Raw genomic sequence first — 22,851 nt, forward strand, 5'->3', positions numbered from 1 at the left:
ATGGACTAACATAATATGCAGGTTCGGAATACCGTCAGAAATCATCTGCGACAACGGATCACAGTTCATCAGCGACAAGACAAGGGCTTTCTGCAAAACATGCAACATCGAGCTAAAGACGTCAACGCCTAGATACCCCCAAGCAAACGGACAGGCGGAATCCAGCAACAAAACGATCATCGCGTCGCTGAAAAAGCGACTGGACGACAAGAAGGGGCGATGGGCAGAAGAACTGCCATCCATCCTATGGGCCAACAGGACGACGCCTAGGACGACGACGGGACAGACTCCCTTCTCACTCGTTTACGGGTGCGAGGCAGTACTACCCCCTGAAGTGACGTTACCCAGTGCACGATATGGACTTATGACGCCGGAGCAAAACGACGTAGAACTCAATGAAAACCTCGACAACACAGAAGATCTCAGGGAAGCAGCATTGATAAGAATGGCGTCGCAACAACAGATCATGGCAAAATGCTTCAACAAAAATGTCAAAGTGAAAATGTTCAAAGAAGGAGACTGGGTGCTGCGAAAAGTATTTCAAAACACGAAAGAATTAAACGCAGGTAAATTTGCGCCAGCTTGGGAAGGACCGTACTTGATCGATAAAATCGTCGGATAGGGGGCATACAGACTCGTTACCAAAGATGGCAAGTCGGTCCCCCGAAGCTGGAACGCTACACATCTTAAACTCTACCATTTTTGAAATCTCGTCGTAACCAATTTTATCAGTCATCGTATCGTCGTCTTTACCTCCCTCTTTATTTATCTTTATCGCTTTATTTTCGTTTAAAAACCATTACTGACTTAAGCATCGGAGGGCCGTTGGCATCCCCAACGGCCAATCCTCCTAGCGACCCATGTTTTCTTTTGCAGAAGGCACGACGCACGACGAATGATAGCCATAAGCAACAACGTACGACGCAAAACGAGATCGCGAGAGACAACGAACAAACAGCGCAGGTACGATTTTACACATCAGTCGATTCGATACTTATTACTTGCAAAGCATCTGCTACACGAAACTAAGACATCGAAACACGACGGGATAACCATAAGGAACAAACGACTAAGAAAAAGAAAAACAAACTTGTCATACACAACACACAACGCGCGACCCCCAAGGCCATGACTTTCACACTACCAAGTAAAACACAAACACACAAAATATCCAAACACCTCGCCGCCGCCATCGACGATGAGTAAAAACATCCAAAATACGAAAATAGGAAATAAAATATCCATACCACTAACTATTACATAAAAACCAACCAGCCATCACACCTGTTCGTCTGGAAAGGGGGTCGAGGTATCTTGATCCAGAATTGGGGGCATGTCAACATTGACCGTCGCGTCTGCCAAAGCCACCTCTTGAGGGGCGACGATGGAAACATTTCCCTCGCCTTGCTCCATGGGCACCTCCCCCTCTCGATCCACGGAAGAAACGTCCTCGACCAGAGGAGCGACGTCGGCATCAGCTCCGTTGGTACCAGCAGTGTCGGCTTCCATCGCCAACTCATCCGCGTCCACCACCGGCACCGACAACTCCTCGAGGGTACCACCATTAGCCAGATAGTCATCCACCTCTTTTTGGCATGGCCAGAGGCTGGTTTCCCCCTTCAAACACGAGAACATCATCTGTGCCCTCGTCCTCCACCCAGCCAAAGCCTCGCAATCCTTGAACTCCTCCAGCAAAGCGTCGTATAAAATCCTTAACCCTTGCATTTCTTCCACGGTCGATGCCAATTCCCCCTTTACTCTTTCCAACTCCTTCGACGCGTCAGCAATCTGATCGTCCTTGCCCTTTAGTTGTTCATCTTTTGACTTAACCACCGCAGCAAGATCAGCCAACTTCTTTTCGGAAGCCACCCACTTACCTTCCCAAGAAGCCGCCGCTTTCTTCACCATAGCCACTTGGTTCTTCGAGAAAGTAAGCTCGTCGCACAACAAGGAGCACTGCCTACGCACGGCCAAGGCAGCCTGAGACGCCTGGAAAGAAAAACATGTCACAAGAGCGACACACGACGCGCTTACAAATATCATAAACTGAATAAAATAACAGAAGTACACTTACCCGCAGGCTTAGTTCAGCAGCGTCCGACGCGACAGAAAGAGGCACGACCTCATGATAACGCTGATACGTCGAAGGCAATATCAACCGGTCTGCATACGGCCAGACGACGGCACCTTCGCCGTCACCCAAGAAGTTCGGGGGCAGAGTGACGACTGTATCCTCAACAAAACTTTTGTCAGCAGGACGCTTCTTGGCCGACGCAGCAGGGGGCCTAGTCGCAGCAACAGCAGTCGACGACACCTGAAACGGCCTCGGTGGCGACGACGACGACGACAGAGGATGAAAACCTTCACCCCCTATAACAACGGGCGTCTCAGGCGACGCACCTATCTTAGAATAACGAGGCACAAGAGGCATCGCCTGGCTACCTGTCATGGCCGACGAACCCTGCCCACCAGCGGCACTGTTCGACCTCAACCGTTTCCTCGCCCGTTCCATCATCTCGCTCTGCGACATCCTAGACACGGGCTTAGACGACAGCGTATGTTCTTCAACAAACAAAAAGGGAAACCATCAAAAACATTCTCCACAGATAAACCAGGCAAATAAGAAATTAAACCAAAAATACCTGAAGTGTCAGCCATATCAACCTCTTCCTCCGATGCAGACGACGAATTCGCAACAACTTCCTCGAGTAAGTCCAACTTCCGTCGACGACGAACTAAACAAATCGTCTCGTCTTCAGCCTCCTCCTCGTCAACGTCACCAGCTTGACTCCCCTCTTGACTTTCCAAGCGACCTCCGTCACGACTGAACGATCTCTCCCCGACGGAACAGCCCAGAAACCTCAAACACTTGTCGTGAGAATCAGAGTTCAAACCAGCTAACGACGTATCAACAACTGCAAGACAAAGCCAAGTAAGACAGCGTTCAGTAAAACATCAGAAATCAAAAGTACAGGAACATAAAATACCTTCCGTCGTCCACCCTTCCACTAAGAAATTTCCTACTTCTCCCAAAGACGCCTTATTCACATAAACAAAACGACTTTGCCAACCTCTATCATTCACAGCTAACCCGATACACAAATTCTTCCTCTTTTTCTTCGTCACCAAAGTATACCGACTACACTCCTTCAAAGATAAATCATAAGCATGCATCAGATCAGCCAAGTTAAACGGTGTTCGCCAACCCGAAGTAACCCTATGCACTACAGTAAAAATACGCCAGATCTGGGGCATCAATTGGCCAGGGCTTAAATGAAACACCTCGACAAAAGATCTAGCCAAAGGCGTAAAAGGGAACAAGAACCCCAAAGTAAAAGGGTACTCATACATAACCACATAACCCTCCGGGCAATCCTTGGCCTCATCCTCCTGGCCGGGAATTCTTACTTCAGCCGAGGGCGGCAGACCGGCGAGATTTATGAAAGCCACTGGATCCTCAACAGTAGAATAGATCGGGTTGAGTGACTTGGCCCGACTAGCCCCAGCATCTTCCTTATCTTTAACCGCAGTCGATTTAGATTTAGCCATCGCTCTACTAAATTCTATAAGAAAATCGAAGGAAATGATCAAAATTTTACCTGGGTGTGGCTAACTCGAAGCAACGAAAGCAATTCCTCCCTTCTTTTCTCTCTCTTGTTTTCAGATCTGGAAACTTTTTTCGAAAATCTCTAAAAAACTTTATTGCATGTCGCAAAAGTTGGCATTTATTACTTCGAGAATCGGAACGGTTCCGTCCCACGAACTGAACGGTTGTAGACGGTTTATTTTTTGAAAATTGAATTGTTTCTTTTGCTTTGTATACACTCCGCAAACTCACAATTGGGGGCAAACTGTTATCCCACTTTATTGAACTAACGACATAACTGCTTTGACGTCTGATATTGTCGTGCCATCCAGGTATTATCGTGTCGCAGGTAACGTCGTGTCAAGTGGACCTGTCAAGTAAGGCGACAGACGACAAGGCTTAGGCGACATAAGACCAGCGACAAGGTACTAACGACAAGGAAAGAACAACGCTCGAGCAAGTAAGTGGGGATAGGTCAAGACCCAAACCCAGAAGCCCAATACAGGCCGCGCCGTCATAAGAGAGGAAAGAGTCCAAGCTTTGACCGAAGACTGCGGAGGTTGTTGAAGATTGGAAGGAGACGTGAGAAACGGCCAAGAGGAGATCCCTATCTTCCAGGGATCTTCCCAACCAATAGGGACGTTGGCATTTGGCATATAAAAGCATAGGAACAACATAATCGGAGGAGGAAGTTAACTCAAGCATTCAAACTCTCAAGCTATCAAGTGTTTTAGCATTCATTATTGTACTTTAAATTCTTAGTATTGATTCTCAGAAAAAAGCATAAACAATCATACAGAATACTTAGTGGATTGATAGCCTCATAGCTATCCGCGGTTTTTTACCTTATTCCTGGGTTTTCCGCGTCAACACCCCTCTGTGTCGTGTCTCTTTTATTTGTGTTGTTAATTCTTCGCTTAGTTAGTGTCGATCCTAGCCGAAAGTCGCCTCTATACGAATTTTGGCATAAACAGGTATAAGGTTTCAACTTACTAAACAAGGTCCTCGACCCTTATAAAGTAGTGAAAAGCTAAAAGGGAACAATGAACAATTGATCTGAATCAATATATATAATAATCTAATGTTCCCAACCAACATGTTCGCATCAATCATCTACTAACATGTTATAATTCTCATAACGAAATATATATGTTCAACACTTCCATCCAACAATATTAAACATGTAATTCCAACATAACCAAGTTCATCAACAACTTTCAACATGGATTCAACAGATAACACATATTCCAAGCACACAGGTATGTACGTACCTTGTATAAACAACTAATATGCCACTTTAACACTTTCAAATATCGCCTAAACAGAATTCTCCGCCAAAAGTGAGGAGAGAGGAAGTCTGCCTGTGGACGAGGGCACGGCTGGAGGCGTTGTTGGGAGGAAGGGTTGCACACGGAGGTGCGCTGGTGGCAGCGTGGTGGTGGTGGCTTTGCGAAAACATAAACAACCGTTGTTAAAAAAACGAATAAGAGGAAGAATGAAGCAAGAGAGGGAGGAGGAATAAGAGAGTACCGGGCGACGTCTCAGCGGCATGGCAAGGGGGTGGCTCAGCAGAGGCGATCAGGTGGTGGTGGTGGTTGTCGCAGCAAACGGAACCGAGTGAGGAGGAGGAAAGCGAAGTAATCGTGAGAAGGAGAACGAAACAGCAAGAAACGAACGAAATAGAAAAGAAGAAGAAGGAAAAGGAGGAGGAGTTACCGGCGGTTGGGCAGCGGTGGCGCACGGACGGCGGTTCGGTAGGTGTGTGGTGGCTGGCGGCTGCAAAGTTTGAGGGTAGCAGTTCACATGAAGGAGAAACGGGTTACGTGAAACAAAAGAAAAAAAGGGGGGTTTGAGATTTGGTTTCACGTGAAGGGGGGTTTTGGGTTTATTTTGGTTTACTTATTTTGGGCTTTAACGAGTTGGGATAGAATTAGGATTGAGCTTTAATATTTAAATCCAAAACCGATTAGGATTGTTTTCTAAATTCAATTGAACGTGTTTTCGTAATTCGAATTATTTGCAACGTAAAATTCTAAAATTATTTTAATTTCATAAATCGTTGAAATATTTAAAAAGTATAAAAATAAATATCCGTTAATTACATTTTTATTTCTAAAATTCGTAAATTCTATTTCAACATAATTAATTATACATTAAAATATATAAATAACGTTTATAAATTTACGGGGATTACACATACTACCCTAACAACGTAAATTCATTTCTATTCATTTTACTTAATTTGCAAACAGATATAATAGAATATAGTAAAACACTTACAAAAAAAATTTGCAATAAATTATAACTTATAACTTTAATTGTTCCCATTATCTTCATAAAACATTCATTTTAATAATTTAACTGACTAGTATAGCCTTTCGGGACGTCAACCATCTTGTGATAGTCCTCAATGAGCACTCTCCCTTGTTAGATATTGTAGACACCTAATTTGTGTCTCCCCTAATGGGATGATAACGAGACCGTTATCCTTTCTAGGTGGTTGGTGCAACTCCGTGCAAAAGTCCCAATTGCTAAGATATATTCCAAAATTCAATATCCAAAGTACAATCCCCGAGCCTGTTCCCATTCCGGAACTCGGTACAAAATTCAATTTCCATAAATCAAATTCAAAATCCAAACACAATCTCACCCAATGGACCTCTCCATTGGTTTCACAAGGTCATTTCCAGTCGAAATGCCGTTAAGCAATCCGAAATCGGGCGCCAACCCATAAAACCGAGCATGTTGGGCCCCGTCCCGTTCACATACGAAACCCGAATACAAAAAAGAGTGTTTTTAGACGCAAACCCAAGCCTTAACCTCCAAGAAAAACTACGTGGCAAAATCGTAGAAGCTCGTACAAGCTACAAGACTACAAGACAAACCAAAAGGACGGTGTCAACGTCCTTTTTTTGGCGGAACCTGGGACACGTCATCAGCGCCAGGCGCTGGCCTTGCGCTGGGCGCTGATGTAGTGATGTGTCTTGGAGTTTAGCCGATTAATCTCCTATATAAACCCTCATTTTTACACAGAGTGGGGAGGCAAAATTCAATACAACATCGTAATTTCAATTTTCCCTCTCAAATTCCAATACAAAATTCAAGCTTCAATTTTTCGATCCTCACTACAATTTCCAAAAAATATCAAGCAATTGGGAGCACAAATCGAAAAAATAACCTAATCCTAAATAGGTAAATCCGAATCCCTAATCAAATCATCATGATATTATCTACTCTTCTACCTTTCTAAGTGATCAAATTCAATCTTTGGGAGGTTTTCACTCTTGAAACTCCTCCCAAATGATTTTCTAAGCACATTTTCAATATCAATATGCAAGATTCAAGCTTTATTTTCGAAAATGATTAGTAAAGTGAAGAACTTTCATACTTGAAAGATTTCTCCTTTACAACAATCATCATACAATTTTACAAAATACTAATCTTTTTCAAAGTTCAAGGATGTTTGGAAAAATGCAAACCCTTCTCCAAACTAGAACACATGAACATTCAACTTTCTATGTTCAAATACAAGTTCTATTTTCAATATTCAATGATGTTTAAGTGAGGTTAATCCCTCCTTAAAACTAGGATCAATTTCAAGTTATGGAGCATATTAAAGGTGAGGCCTTTTTAACATTAAAAGGACTAATATTTAAGAACCAAGTCTCCTATTTTCAATATTCAAGTTCAATATTCAAGTTCAATATTCAAGTTCCAATATTAAAGTTCTATTTCAAATAATCAAAATGAAGGATGATTTATGATGAGCAACTCATTTAAAGTTGAGGTTTTTAGAGAATTGAATCTGTGTCGGGCACACTTATTATTAAGTAGTTGTTTGGCTTTCGGATCTCGAGTACAATAATGCGATTTCAATATCGTCATTTCAATATCGTCATTTCAATATCGCACTTTCATTATACTTTCAATATCTCAATTTCAATATCGCACTTTTAATATCGCAATTTCAATAACGCACTTTCAATATCGCACCCTTATTTCATATGCTTGCTATTTCAATTCCGCGCTCTTTACTCACCCTTTTTAAGGTGATGTGGTTTTGTACGCATTTCAATAATTCCTACTATTTTGTGATGATGCTTTACGTGTTTATTGATTTCATCACCCAACATGCTAAATACAACAATATACAAAGGTTACATCACACTTAACAAAGATAATTTTTGGACAAACCGGCCTTAAGTTCCCTTAGTTAACTTTTAAGCAAAGTGTCCACGTACAAGTAGCAAATACAATGTTCTAAATACATGATTCAACCCGCCTAGTGTCATGATTAGGATTTCATGAAAACGATCCTTGTCTTGTGTTTGAACGTACTTTTTAAGTTTGTAAAAAATAAGCGGTTTGTTCCAGTACCCGAATCTCACCCGTTCGGTTTTAATATTCAATGCCTTATCCAAAAAGAGTCTTACTAAGGTCTTTCCAAACTAGACCCTTAAACACGTTTGGTGGCGACCCCTTCGAAATTCAAAATCTCAAAACCCGTAGGGGAAACAAACCACGAACGGGAGGCAAGATTTACCCCCTACAGACATACGCTCGTATCTTAAATAGTTTCTCTTTTAGCTTGCGGTAACCCTCAAAGAGCACTCCCCCTTGTTGGGTGTCCCGTGGCAAGATGATACGTGCATAACCTAGAAATAATAACCCACTAACTGCATGCTATAACTTGTTTCACTTGTAATTATCATATTTTGTACCTTATTTATAACTCATAAAACATGATGCTTATAAAATCATTTGAATATCATATATCATTTATAAAATGTAACACACTTAAAAAAAATCATGTCCCCAAAATCCAATTAAAAGCATATCATTATCAACACAATTCACAATATTATTAAACACATTTCATCAGGGGATTGCGGGTGTTAGCAATATATGTTACCTCAACCGTACTTTGTACTTCTCGTTCGATTATGAATGCATCAGTACACAACCTTTTTCATCGATCGATCATTTTTTCAAAATAAAAATAAAAATCATTTTCTCTCCAATTAAAAATAATAAATATTTTTAATTAATAAAATACATTTAAATAAATATTTAAATACAACTTTAATTTATAAAATCTATAAAATACTTTATAAATATAATTAAATATATTTATAATTACTTAAAAATACGGGGTATTATCAAAATTGACCCTATTTCTATTCCAATCGGGGAGAACAAGTCATTCGACAGGGAGATTCTGAAACTGTGGAGGCTTGGTTCAATTCGATCAAGCCGCTGAGTATTGGAAACATGATATAACGCTTACCCCTGGGAATTATATAATTGAAGCGCATAATTGGTTGAAGATCACAGGGAGTTTCGAATAGAAGAAAAAAATGTTTTTTTATAATTCTTTTTGGTCTATTAGTCAGATAAAATAGAATCATTTTTCGCGAAAGAACCAATCAAAAAACTTCTTTCTATTCGTTTTCAAATCATTCTGGTTTGTCTGGTATTTCTTAGAGATAAAGAATACAGAGCTAGAATACATAGGATTTGTTTCTTTTCGTATATTAGTTATTATTACAAATAAATAAATTACTCTTTTAAATAACAAAAAATATTTTAGAATAATGAAAGATATTTCTATATTTAGATAGAAATATTATTCATTATTCTAAAATACTAAATCTTACTTGAACAAAAAAAAATCATTTTTATCTTTAAAAAACCTAATGTATCTGCTTTACAATTCTGAAATATGTGTTAATGGTGAGTTATTGAAGGATGGCTGAGAGAAAGGGGGAGATAAGAAGATGTTGATTGAGCATCAGGAGGTACTGTGAGAGGTGCCAAAAAAAAAAGTTAGCTTTAAATTTGTACTTTAATCTTGCCCGTACGTTTCTTAATCCAACGGCCCATTATCACTATAAGAATTTATAACGATAACATAATTACGCCGGATCAAAAATCCCGTCGCAAAACCCTTTTACGACGGGCTAACAACCAAACAAAGACGGGAACAACCGTCGCATATGTCTTTTACGATGGGTTAACGATGAAATTTTCCATTAACGACGACCCCCTTTTATGACGAGTTCGCGACAGGAAATTCTGTCATTAATCAACGACAATTGGCCTTTAGCGACGACATTTCTCGTCGTTAATGGTACAATTTTTATAGTGTATGCTTCTCACATTTCTCATTATAAGAGTATTTCTCACCAGATCCCAACCCTATATATCAAACACCAATAAGCATAATAGTCTTTGACTATATATTGGGGGAAATAAAATAAACAACAATATAAAGATAGATAAAATTAGATAAATAAATATATGATATATCATCATATCTTGCGGCAGTACAAAACCAAGGGGATGGTGTTGTTTATTTATTCCACTATATATTAAGCTAGCACTCTAGCAAAATATATATATATATATATATATATATATATATATATAGTGTACTGCATGTGTACATATTATACGTAGTAGTACGAGTATATAATAGGTTGATATATAATAGGTGTTTGATAGAGAAAACGGATTATTTAATCACGTCTTAGTTTTTGTCTGAATTCACTTAGAAGTTAGAACTGATCAAAGCTGACAGCAACCAAAGCCCCGTAGGGACTTGTCCGTTCAGTGATTTTAGCAACGACTGAGGCACCTGTGTCGTTATCCCAGTATCGACTTGTAGTGCCGGATTCATAAAGTTTCTTTTTAATGTCACTCTCTGTTAGCTTATTGATCCTGTCTAGAGTCCCAGCTTCCACGTACACCTACATACAACTCAAATATATTATTTACAAACTATGTTTTAAAATAATCTTTATACTTTTCGTTTTAGTCCATTTTAGAATTTTGGCTGCGTACCTTTCCAATATCGAATGTGGTCCATCCCTTCTCCCAAGCCAAGATCCATCCAAGTTGAGGCTTTGTGCCAGAAACAGAACCATACTTGAATGCACCACTGCACTGGTACTGACCAAGCTTACTTGTGTACGCAAACGAACCAATACCATTTCCCTCAATTTTCTTTGGAGGTGGATCTTGGAATATTCCATCCCAACTCCATTCTTTTCCTAAACGCTCAATTTCGGTAGAGCAGAGATTCTTCATAACGCCAATCACCGTAACCTTAACATCTTGATTCGACGCCGCCTTTGCATTCATGTTTTTTGCCAACATTAACGACTCTGCCTCCTTCATTGCCTCTCCGATTGCTGCTTTCTCCTTGTCGGATAATTGTTGCACCGACGCCATTATATTGTTTCCTTTACAAATTATATCAAGGTTATCAAAATCGTGATTCTACTTTGAATCGTAGAATCGTAAGATTCTACAAACAAATATAATCAAGATTTTATTCTCAAATTTCATTTAAAATGCTTATATTATAGGAAAAAACTTAAAAATTAAAATATATAGTTGTTTAATAGTTATATAAGCAATAATCAAATTTTTTTTCTTCTATTAATTACTTTCTCTACATGATTCAAATTTACGAGGTTTTCGCTAGTCGAGAAAAAAGTGTAGAATCGTAAATCGAATCGTAAGACATATTTGAATCGTAGAATCGTAAGATTCTAAGATTTGAATCGCGATTTTAATAACCATGCCCATAATGCGTACTTGTTAGATTACAATCCGTGGACTAGGGACTATGGTGCACATTGAGTATGATGCACCAAAAGAAATATGTGCATAAGCAAAAGAACATGCGATATAATATATATTTTCCTTTTTTGTTATGAAAAAATAATATATTATTTTATATTTATTAAAAATATAAAGAAAAAAAATGCATTCATGTTTTTTTCACGTAACCAGATGTTCTTTTAATTATTTACTAGTGTTCTTAAGGTGCACCATGATCACTGTTAACTTTTTATAATGCTTTTTACCGTTACTATTTGCACAAATATTAAGAATAAAAGCAAAAAATGTGTAAGACGGTGAATAAATGTTACGGAGTACAAAATACGGATAAAGTAAATGAGGGAGTGCAAAATGGTGAGTGAATGTAATAAAATATGAGATAGTGGGTGTAAAGTGATAAATGTGGTGGGGAAAGAGAGATAATATAATAAAGTTTTATTGCCAAAAATAGATTAAATCACAATGTAAAAAACATTATGAAACAGACTAAAACGAAAAGTGTAAAAATCGTTTTGAAACCCTTAACCATTTCAGCTCACAACAAACCCACGATATTCTATCATCTAGGATAACTAAGTTATCCTCAATAATAATTATAGATATTAAAGAATATAAATTAAAAATAATTGGAAGATCGAGGAAAGAAATTAGCATACCTTATACTATAAGTGTAGTTATTGATACAAGTTTATGCTTTGCACAAATAAGGTGGGTGTCCCAAATGATGTATTTATAGCTAGAGGAAAAAAGTGATAGATGAAAAAAGGTTGCGTACTCATGCGTTCATAATAGAAACACACACATAACTCATGCCATTCACAAAAAAATATTCATTCATGGAATAAGAATAACACCAAAATTTTACATATGTCCATTATATTAGTTTTGGAATAATACACGTACACTATTTTAACTTTAAACCTGAATAAAAACATTGACCCATTACCATCTCTTTGTTAATAGCGAAGCGTAGAGGAACGGATTCTATAAGTTTTTTTTTTAGTGTACTACCCGGTTCACCCTTAGGGCTAATTCGGATTCGAGGCGAGTTTTGAGTGGATAGCACTACAAGAAGTTATACTATTAACGACAGGAAATCCCGTCGCTAAAGGCCAATAATTGTTGATTAACGACGAGGTTTTCCGTCGCGAACCCGTCATAAAAGGGGGTCGCCGTTAATGGAAAATCCCGTCGTTAACCTGTCGTAAAAGACATTTGCGACGGTTGTTCCTGTCTTTGTTGTGTTGTTATCCCCGTCGCAAAAGCCCTTTTGCGACGGGATTTTTACCCGTCGCTATTAGATTGTCGTAAAAGATACAAATTTTTGTAGTGTATAGGTTTCAGTCCGCTCCCAATTGTTATTGCGGGGGATCGAACACGGGTCCTCCCTACCAAGTTCAGCCTCAATTATCACTGAACCAACATGCAATTGATAACAGATTTTATAAATGGTTTAATTAGTACCGCCTTATATAAAACGGATTCTATAAGTGGTTTAATTAGTACCGCCTTATATATAACGGATTCTATATATGGTTATGACCTTATTAGTCGAAAGGATTTTAATGTCAAACCATTATGTGAGTCTCACGCAAATTTTTGGCTATACCCGGGTACAGCCAAAACTGGCTGTACCCCCATCCAAAACGACGTCGTTTTGTGTTGTTTAAAATGAACATTAATATACTGGTACAAAAATGAACATTTACTATTTCGGAAATGAACATTTATTTATTTATTTGGAATGAACATTTACTATTTTGGAAATGAACATTTATTTATTTATTTGGAAATAAACTACAAAAATGAACATTTACTACTTCGGAAATGAACATTTACTATTTCGAAAATGAACATTTATTTATTTGGAATGAACATTTACTATTTTGGAAATGAACATTTATTTATTTATTTGGAAATAAACAATATAGGCGCTTGTAAAAACATAAAAGACAAATGTAGTGAACAATTTCATTATGAACATTAACCATATATTTATTGTGAACAAACAAATAAACAAGAAAGAACAAATAATTCAACAAAAAAGAACAAACAATATAAAAAAGAACATAAAATTCCAGAAAAAAGAACAAACAATACAACAATTATGAACAATTTTATGAATTTTAAAGCCAACATGAAAGAACAAACAATACAACAAGAAAGAAGAAACAATAAAGCAGATAATTATTATGAACAAACAAATAAACAAGAAAGAACAAATAATTCAACAAAAAATAACAAACAATATAAAAAAGAACATAAAATTCCAGAAAAAAGAACAAACAATACAACAATTATGAACAATTTTATGATGAATTTTAAAGCCAATGAAAGAACAAACAATACAACAATAAGTTTGATGAATGAATTTAAAAAACAACAAGAAATAACAAACAGTACAACAAGAAAGAACAAACAATACAAAAAGAAAGAATAAAAGATTAATGACGAGTTTAATTATGAACATTAACCATATGATTATTATAAACAAACAAATAAACAAGAAAGAACAAACAATATAAAAAAGAACAAAAAATTCCAGAAGAAAGAACAAAAAAATACAACAATTATGAAAATTTGATGATGAATTTAAGAAACAACATGAAAGAACAAACAGCACAACAAGAATGAACAAACAGTACAATAAGAATGAACAAACAGTACAATAAGAATGAACAAACAATACAATAAAAAAGAACAAACAGTCGACAAGAATGGACAAATAATATGAGCGTGTCGTTTTTGGGTACAGCGAGAGCTGGCTGTACCCGGGTACAGCAGTTAACGATTAGTGAATCTCATGACTATAAACTATTCAAGGGAGAACATCGAATCATCCGCGGCCCGCCTTATATTTTGATACAAACTCGTGGTTAATTCTTGTAATGTCCTTTTTAGATTATTCTTGTAATATTATTAACGCGAAGTATTTATTTATACCTTTTCAAAGTTATTCTTGTTCTTTCTTTATGACTCGATTCTTTGCACAATTTTCAGATTCGTCCAAAATGCAAATATTTACGCAATGTGGCCAGGGGCGGACCCAGGAATTTATAAATGGGGGTCCAAATTTGTTTTTGATTTGCTTTCTAATTTCTCATATTTGCTCTTATAGGGGGTTAATGTTGAGAGGTAAGTAGACGAAATATTAAAAACGTTATAATAAAATACGTGGATGATTTATGATCTTTAATTTTGGTTTTTCATAACAATAAAACTCAACACTTAGTTCAAATTACAACAATAATTTGGCGCAATTTCAATTTAAAATGAAAGAACGAGTTTATCATAATTTGAAAGAGATTTGCTTTATTACAATAATGGTTACTGAACAAATAGTATACAAAAATACTAATAAGAAAAAGGAACATCATTCTTAACGCTTATGGGGCATTATGCTATTATATACGAAGGAATTAATTAAGCCTCTAAGTCTAAGAAACATGCAACTGTAAGTCTATGAAAGTGGAGTATAAAAATACATTATTAGAAGTACATGTTATGGAAATTGCAAAACCTTTTTGAAGAAAAAATAACAATCCTTTATTTATTTTTTTTTGTAAAAGCAAAATCATGAACCATTATAGGAAAATAAAATAAAAGGGATGACGGAAAAACGACTTGTAAAAGGATAAGGAGAAAAAGTAAAAAAGGGATAAAAAATCATATTTAGCCTCCCATTACGAGGATTTGAACCCAGGTCCCATGTGTGATATAATATTCAAGCAACCATTATACTACAAGTGTATTTCCTTGACACTAATGTAAGTTAATTATACATAACTTAAATATTTCAAGTGTAATTAATTACCCAATATCAATTTTACAGTTTTTTTCCAAAAATAATGGGGGTTCCTTTGGACCCCTCGGGGTCTATATAGGTCCGCCCCTAAATGTGGCTTTGCCACTAGCTCTCTAGCTACCATGTCTAATATTTTATAACTAAAACTCGAAAAATATTAATTGAAACTCAGAAACACATAACTAAAACTCATGAAATCTTAACTGAAACTTAGAAACCCTCAACTAAATGTGACTTCACAACTAAATTGCATTTTTTTTTGTAGTGTTTGGGTAGCAGCTTGCGAATCAGGCCGGGAATCAAACAATGACATCAGTGCAACAACTTCGCAGTGCAAGATGGCTCCCCGGGAAGGCGCAAGCATCATCTGGACAAGAGTAGTGGCGAAGACGGGGGTGTCAAGATTGGGTGGCCGAGAGCTCCGCCCAATCAATCTCCGTGATTGGCTAGCAAAACATATCAAGGGGTATTTTCGTAAATAAATTGTCAAAATATACAATCTACATATTTAAATATATAATCTCTTTTTATATTATAATTATTTCTATCATTTTTATTTTTTAAAAGTATCAAATAGACTGTAGATTGCAATTTTTAGATTGTATATTTGTTCATTATAATTACCAGAATGCCACTTGATATGCCAATCAAGATGATTGTTTTGAAATTTCTCGGCGGCCGACCACCTACTTTTGTAAAAAAAAAAAAAAACGTTAGAAAAAGTAAATTAATACGGAATAACTGTTTTACTAACATGTCGACACTTTAGTTCAAAAATGTACCACCCCGATACTCCGATTCAAGAATCATGGCTCCGCCACTGGACAAGAAGCGAAGAAGGCACAACAAGCTCATGATCTCCTAGCAAACATCAAGGAGAAAGCAAAGGTGAGCCAAGATGAACTAGTTTTAGTAACAGGAGTAATGAAGAATCTCCAACCATGTGGAGTAATGGTTAACAAGTCCCAAGATTAGACAGGCCAATTCATAGCCAAGCCATCTGAGAAGACGGTCTGCGAACATGCTAGTGGTGCATATGTTCACCAAGGTGCGCCGTGGATGGCTCGTGCCTGACAATCCTAATGAACTTAACAAGACATGTATTAAACATTTTACACCAAATCAAACAGAGTCTTAATATTGCCATTGCAATTGGGAACAGTTCCACGACAGTAAGGAGATCTTCTCATTCTTCAGCTTTTGTGCCCTTCACATGGAAAAATCGTTTTTCATGCATGGCTTCGTTTTACGCCCTACTAAACGGAGCCTAGCTAAGAGACGAGACAATAGACCCAAAGACCATTTGTGAAGAAGGAGAACCCAGAAAATGAATTTTATGATTCTCCACCATGTTTAGAGCATAAAAGGCAAGTTGATGAGCTACAATATTCTTGGATCTGAGAATGTGATTAATAACAACGGTCCAATCCATTCTTAACAAACTGGAAACATGAACAACGAATTTTTGACAGTAGAAGTACTACAAAAATTTGTATCTATGACAACCTAACAACGACGGGTAAAAATTCCGTCATAAAAGGGTTTTGCGACGGGTATAACAACCCAACAAAGACGGGAACAACTGTCGCAAATGTCTTTTACGACGGGTTAACGACGAGATTTTTCATTAACGAGACCCCCTTTATGACGGGTTCGCGACGGAAATTCCCGTCGTTAATCAACAATTATTGGCCTTTAACGACGGGATTTCCTGTCATTAATAGTACAATTTCTTGTAGTGAAGACGTTTTTGTCAAAAGATTTTGATGTTAGGATATGAAAGAAAAGAAGGAAATTAACTTTAAGGAAAAGTTTGGATAAGAAATGAATAAATGCTTATTTAGCTATTTTCTTTTATGATTTTACCTCCATGTCCAACAAAGAGAATATCTTAGCGTTTCAAAGGTGGCGGCCGGTAGTGTTTTAAAGTTGTTCCCTCAGTATTTTATTAAATGGTGCACTTCTATTGTTATTTTATATAATAATTATTACTTTTGTCGATACTGACATTAACAGTTACTTTAACAGCTACACCGTAACATTAATTACTCCGTTAATAGTTGACCGCTAAAAAGTACTCTCTCCTTTCTAAAAGTTAAAAGTGGAACTATTATAAAAGTTAAAGTTTAAGGCATTTTAGCACCAATAGAAGAGGTATAAAGCTAGAAAAAAGTGGTTAAATTTCAAAATAAATGTATATTACTCCCTTCGTCTCGGAATACTTGACCTGTTTTTCTTATCGGGCCGTTTCTTAATACTTGACCTGTTTCTAAAAATGGAAATATTCTAACAATATTATATTATTTCTCACTCCACCTCTATTAACCCACCTACCCCCTACTCCATACAAAAAATAATTAAAAATTCAACCCTACTCTCATTTCCCACTAACTACATTAAAATAATACCCCACTATAAACTACTACCTATTAAATTAAATAAGTCAATTCAAGTCCCTTAAACTCTGTGCCGGTCAAACCGGGTCGAGTATTCCGGGACGGAGGGAGTATTTCTGCAATAATGGACATAGGTAAAATTTGGTATTATTCTTATTCCATTAATGTTTGTGAATGGCATGATCTATTTGTGTTTCTATATTCGATTAAGAATGCATGAATAGTACGCAACCTTTTTCATCATATGCTCGACCTATAAATAAAGCATTGGGGAAACCCACCTTATTTGTGCATTACAAAGCATAAACTTGTATCAATTATTCCGTACTAACACTTAAGGTATGCTTTCTTTCCTCTTCCCTGTTATATGGAGTATTTTAATTTCTATGCTTTCCATTAATTTCGATACAGAGTACTCCGTATAAGTATGTGCAACATAATTTATTATGGAGTATAATTAGTCCGAATGAACGTTTAAAAAGAAATATTGTGACGTTTGTTAATGTCTAACTTTGACCATTAATATTTCTAATCACATACTTCCTCCGTCTTTTAATACTCGCAACGTTTGTTAGTTTCACGCATGCCAATGCACAACTTTGATCATTTATATCTTAAATTCTCTTTATGTAAAAATTATAAAAAGTTGATACTTTGAAAATACACATCGAGACGAATCTAACAAAATTCTACATGACTATGTTTTATCTTATATAAAAAGCACTAAGAATAGTCAAAGTAGATTATATGAATAGTGGCAAAAGTCCAAACGTTGCGAGTATTAAAAGACGGAGGAATTACTATTATTAGTAAAAATCATAAAAAGTGGATATTTGAATTTGAATTTTAACACTAATCTAACAAGTATTATGTCATTTTGTACCGTTTGTATAATTGTACCTTTTCTATAGACGCCTTTTAATACTACCTTCGTTACTGAAAATTCCTTACACTCTACTTTATTCCATTTTTAATCTCATTTGGTCCACCATAACTTACCTACTTACAATACTTTAATATTAATTTTCATTCACTTACACTGTTGAAAAATTTATAGCCACTCGTTTTCCATTTGTTACCCCACCATCACATGTTCACCAAAATTCTTTAATTACCGTGCAAATAGTACGTGTAAAGATCATTTAGGAACGGAGGTAGTATACAGTAGAGATTTGTAATGCCCGTTACGTTTTTTTCTGAAGGTAACAATGGCGTCAGTGCAACAAGCTCATGACACGAACCAATTATCCGACAAGGAGAAAGCAGCAATCGAAGAGGCAATGAAGGAGGCAGAATCATCTTTCCTAGCAAGAAAAAACAACAACAAGAATTCAAAGGGTTTGAGTGAAGATAAGAGTGTTTATGTCACTGGCATTTTGAAGAATCTCTACCCTGAATATATCTACCTTGATTCTTGTGGGGATTATGCTCCGTGGAGGGGTTGGTTTTGGGATGAGCCTCCAAATAAAATTGATGTGAATGGTATTGGTGCGTTTGCATTCAGGGCCGTGAAGGATTTCCCCAGGTCCGTGTGCAAGAGTAAAATAGTCTTTAGTTCAAAGTCAAATCCTTCACTTGGATGGCTCTTGGCTTGGGACAAGAGAGATAAAATTAACCAGGTACGTTAAATTAATTAAGATAGATCGATAATCTGATTTAGGGTGTGTTTCATTCATCTGATTTTCAATTTTCAATTTATGATCGAGACATTAAAATATCATGTTTGATTTGTAGGTGTACGTGGAAGCTGGGACTCTAGACAGGCTCAAAGAAATGTCGGACTTTGCAATTGAAAATAAACTATATCAATCGGGTAATATAAGTCGTTACTGGGATAGCGACACAGGTGCTTCAGCAGCGGCTGAAATAAGGGAGCATGATGACTACACGGCTTTCATTGTTGCCACCTTTGACCAGTTCCACGGAATTCCCCAACAATCTTAATTAATTAATTAAGGGTTTTTCTACCCCTGTATTTCTTTGATTTCTACGTTGTACCCATGCATTTAAAATTTTCCACATTATACCCATGTACTTGTAATATGTAGTCAATCTTATCCATGTTGTTCATTTAACGTTTAAAAACTTCGTTACTTTTAAACAAACTAAGGTGTTTCTATATTATAATCAACCTTATGCTTGTTGTTAACCCAACATTACTATTGACAATTCTTGTTTTTTTAAAAATATATCGGAAATAGTTAACATTGGGTTGGCAACAAGGATAAAAACGGTTAAGTTTTGCAATTACGAGGGTACAATATGTAAATCATAAAATATTTGGATACAACGTAGAAAAACCCATTAATTAATTAATTACAAAATTACACGGTGTGGCAGCCCAGCTTAATCTAATCAACATTCAACAAGACGTGATTAAATAATATTCCTCCCTTTTTTAATACTCGCAATCTGTCCAAATTAAAACCCAATCTGTCCAAATTAAAACCGGTAAGATCAGATCATATCCAAATCAGAACCGATATGTGCATATCATAACCGATATGCATACCATGTTCAGATCAGAACCGATCATGTTCAGTACCGGTATGATCAGATCATGTCCATATCAGAACCGATCTGTATAGATCATGTTCTGATATGTGAAAATCATGTTCAAAGAAGAACCGATATGTGCAGAAAATGTCAAGATCAGAACCGATTTGGACAGCTCATGTCTAAAACAGAACCGATTTGTACAACTCATGTCTAAAAACAGAACCGATTTGTACAGATCATGTCCAGATTAGAACTGATATGTACAAATCGTGTCAGATCAAAATCGGTATGTCCAAATAATATGTCCAGGTTAGAACCATTATGTCCATATCAGAACCGGTATGTTCAGATCATGTCCAACTCAGAATTGATTATGTCAAAATCAGAATCGATGTATCCAAACCATGTCCAAGTGTATCAAGTATATAGAATAATTAAATAATGATTAAAGTCAAATAAATAATTTAATATAACTACTCCCTCCGCTTTGGAATACTTGAAACGCTTTCCTTATAAGGTTGTCACGGATTACTTGCAACGTTTCTAAAGGTGGAAGCTTTTATTAATATTATATAACTTTCTCACTTACCCAATGACCCACCTACATCACTACTCCCTAAAAAAAACATGAAAAGTAGTCTCATGCATCCCTCACCTCCGTACCCCTTTAAAAGTTTGACACACATCCTACTGTTTATATTTAAAAATACCCAACTACCAATTACCATCTAATTAAATAATAAGTCAATTACAATGCACTAAACTCCGTGTCAGTCAAACCCTTCTAGTATTCCAGACAGATGGAGTATATTATAAATTTGAATAAGTTTTATTTTACATGTAAATTATTAATATTAATAATATAGTTTTTTAATTTAAAACTTAATTATGAAAGATCAAATCAAATCAAATCAAATCAAATCAGACCAGATCAGAAAAAATAAGTTTCGATCATATCAGATCAGAAAAAATAAATTCAGATCAGATCAGATAAGAAGAAATAAGGTGAACTAAATGGGACCTAAAACTCTATTATGTTCGACTTATTTTCTATAACATAAATTCAGATAAATTTAGTTAAGTTTTACTAATAGATTGGAATACAAGGTTGCCTTAGACTGCACATATTAGACCTATAAATAGAGTGTTCTTAGCAACGCTTGGATGACAAATCTTTATAGAGAAAAAAGAACCTATGGATCTCCTTAGTCAACCAAAAATATCTAAATAACAATGAAACCCCATTTTCATGTGCATAGCAAAGCCTCAAATTTGACACGACATCATTTTCATGTGCATAGCAAAGCCACAAATTTGACACGACATCATCAGGAAAAAGGAAATTCCAAGAAAACATATTGTTATATACTATGCTTTGGTATATAAAAAACGAAAATTCAGAAACTAGATTAGTACGAGATAATTTCTGTCTTAGAATAATATTAGCCCCCACTATATTGCTGATGGGATTCAAAGCTAATCTATCCTCAAAATTCCCTTATCAAATGAACATATTACAACAAGATCATCCATTCTCATGAACATGTTAGTCTACTATTAATAATATAATACATATGATCTCGATGGAATTTTTCTTCCTTACACTTTTAATCCGCATAGAGTTTTACTCAAAGTAACCTCAACTTTAAGTGAATGGAACTAACGTTACAAGTTGATTCTCATCAATTTAAAGGTACGCCTTTCAAGTAGCACACTTCACCCCCACTCCCACCCCACTCAATTAATTACCATCTACCCCCATCCTAGTTCATTGGTTCCCTCCCCCACTGGGAACTTTCAAACTCAATTAATTTCAAAGGTACGTTCTTGCAAATCTTCTTAAGTAGCAATATGCATCATCATCGGAGATAATAATAGTACAAGGGTCAAAGCCTATACCTATACAATTTTGGCATAACTCAAGTTTTCATAGAGGAAGCTTTTGCACTTCACAAGGGTATCCGACCAAGAAGCCAATAGACTCAACAGTAAGAATCTCTACATTGAAGGAGACAACCTTCTAGTTATCAACTCTATCAAAGGAATGTGGGTTATACCATGGAAACTGCACACATTGTTAGTGACATCAAAGCTCTCCTTCCACAATTTAATTTCTAGGAAATCAATCATGTATACGGAGAAGCAAATCGAGCAACTGATTAGATTGTGAATGTTGTATGTTTAGTTAGTAGTAGTATGTCTATTGATTCCTGTACTAGTTCTCATTTATTCTCGATTGTAAAATTTGACTGAATTACATACTCATGCATATATTCTTAAGTTATTTTTCTTACCTTATTAAAAAAGTTACATGCGTAATTTAAAGACAAGAAGCCTGTTCAATCCATCATCTCAAAATCATGAATATGTGTAATATGTATTATATTGTTTACTGCTATATTACATTCATTCACCGCAATTTAGAAGGTGGACCATGGTGCACATAGATCTACGTGCACCAAAAGAACACTAGTATATAATTGAAAGAACATTTGGTTACGAGAAAAGAACATGAGTATTTTTTTATTGAGGTTTTAATAAATAGTAAAATAATATATTATTTTTATAATAAAAAAGTGAAATATTATATTGCATGTTCTTTTGCCGTAGTGTCGTGTTCTTTTACTTATGCACATATATTCTTTTGGTGCACGTAGCTCTATGTGCACCACGGTCCATAGTCCATGAATTGTTCATTCACACATTGAATATATATGTGTAATTAATACGAATTATGCATGTATTACACGTTCTTACTTTGAGCAGAAGTTTATGCGGCTCCAAAACCATGTGTAAGTGGAAACATGAACATCAAATTTTTAACAGTACGTAGAAGACATTTTTGTCAAAAGATTTTGATGTTGGGACTTGAAAGAAAAGAAGGAAATAAATTGAAGGAAAAGTTTGGATACAAATGAATCAATGCTTATTATATA

The 22,851-nt window shown here is 36.1% G+C and overlaps 2 protein-coding genes across 3 annotated transcripts in view; one reads left to right on the top strand and one right to left on the bottom strand.

Moving 5' to 3' along the window:
• Positions 1–19,491, top strand: part of LOC110783360 (uncharacterized) — a 39,661-nt gene extending 20,170 nt beyond the window's left edge. The window contains exons 1-3 of one of the 2 annotated variants that reach the window (XM_021987691.2): positions 17,599–17,755; positions 18,619–19,035; positions 19,151–19,491. In XM_021987691.2, coding sequence (XP_021843383.1) covers positions 18,625–19,035; positions 19,151–19,360 — 621 coding nt within the window. In that variant the 5' untranslated portion in view covers positions 17,599–17,755; positions 18,619–18,624 and the 3' untranslated portion in view covers positions 19,361–19,491. Of the gene's footprint in view, positions 1–17,598; positions 17,756–18,618; positions 19,036–19,150 lie in introns of those variants that run through there. The other variant, XM_056843756.1, reaches the window with a different exon arrangement.
• Positions 9,856–12,017, bottom strand: LOC110783361 (uncharacterized). Its single transcript, XM_021987692.2, has 3 exons — positions 11,872–12,017; positions 10,430–10,830; positions 9,856–10,335 (listed from the first exon to the last, which is right to left on the bottom strand). The coding sequence occupies exons 2-3, from the start codon at positions 10,817–10,819 to the stop codon at positions 10,144–10,146; spliced, it is 582 nt and encodes a 193-aa protein (XP_021843384.1). The 5' UTR covers positions 10,820–10,830; positions 11,872–12,017; the 3' UTR covers positions 9,856–10,143.
• Positions 19,492–22,851: the final 3,360 nt, after the last annotated feature.

This window comes from Spinacia oleracea, chromosome 4 (genome assembly GCF_020520425.1).
Source record: "Spinacia oleracea cultivar Varoflay chromosome 4, BTI_SOV_V1, whole genome shotgun sequence".
Taxonomy (NCBI): Eukaryota; Viridiplantae; Streptophyta; class Magnoliopsida; order Caryophyllales; family Amaranthaceae; genus Spinacia; species Spinacia oleracea.

Bases quoted from the DNA above. Each gene is read 5' to 3' on its own strand.
- LOC110783361 (XM_021987692.2), bottom strand. From the start codon at position 10,819: ATGGCGTCGGTGCAACAATTATCCGACAAGGAGAAAGCAGCAATCGGA. The intron at 10,336-10,429 runs GTACGCAGCCAA...AGTTGTATGTAG, and splicing joins CCACATTCGATATTGGAAAG to GTGTACGTGGAAGCTGGGAC.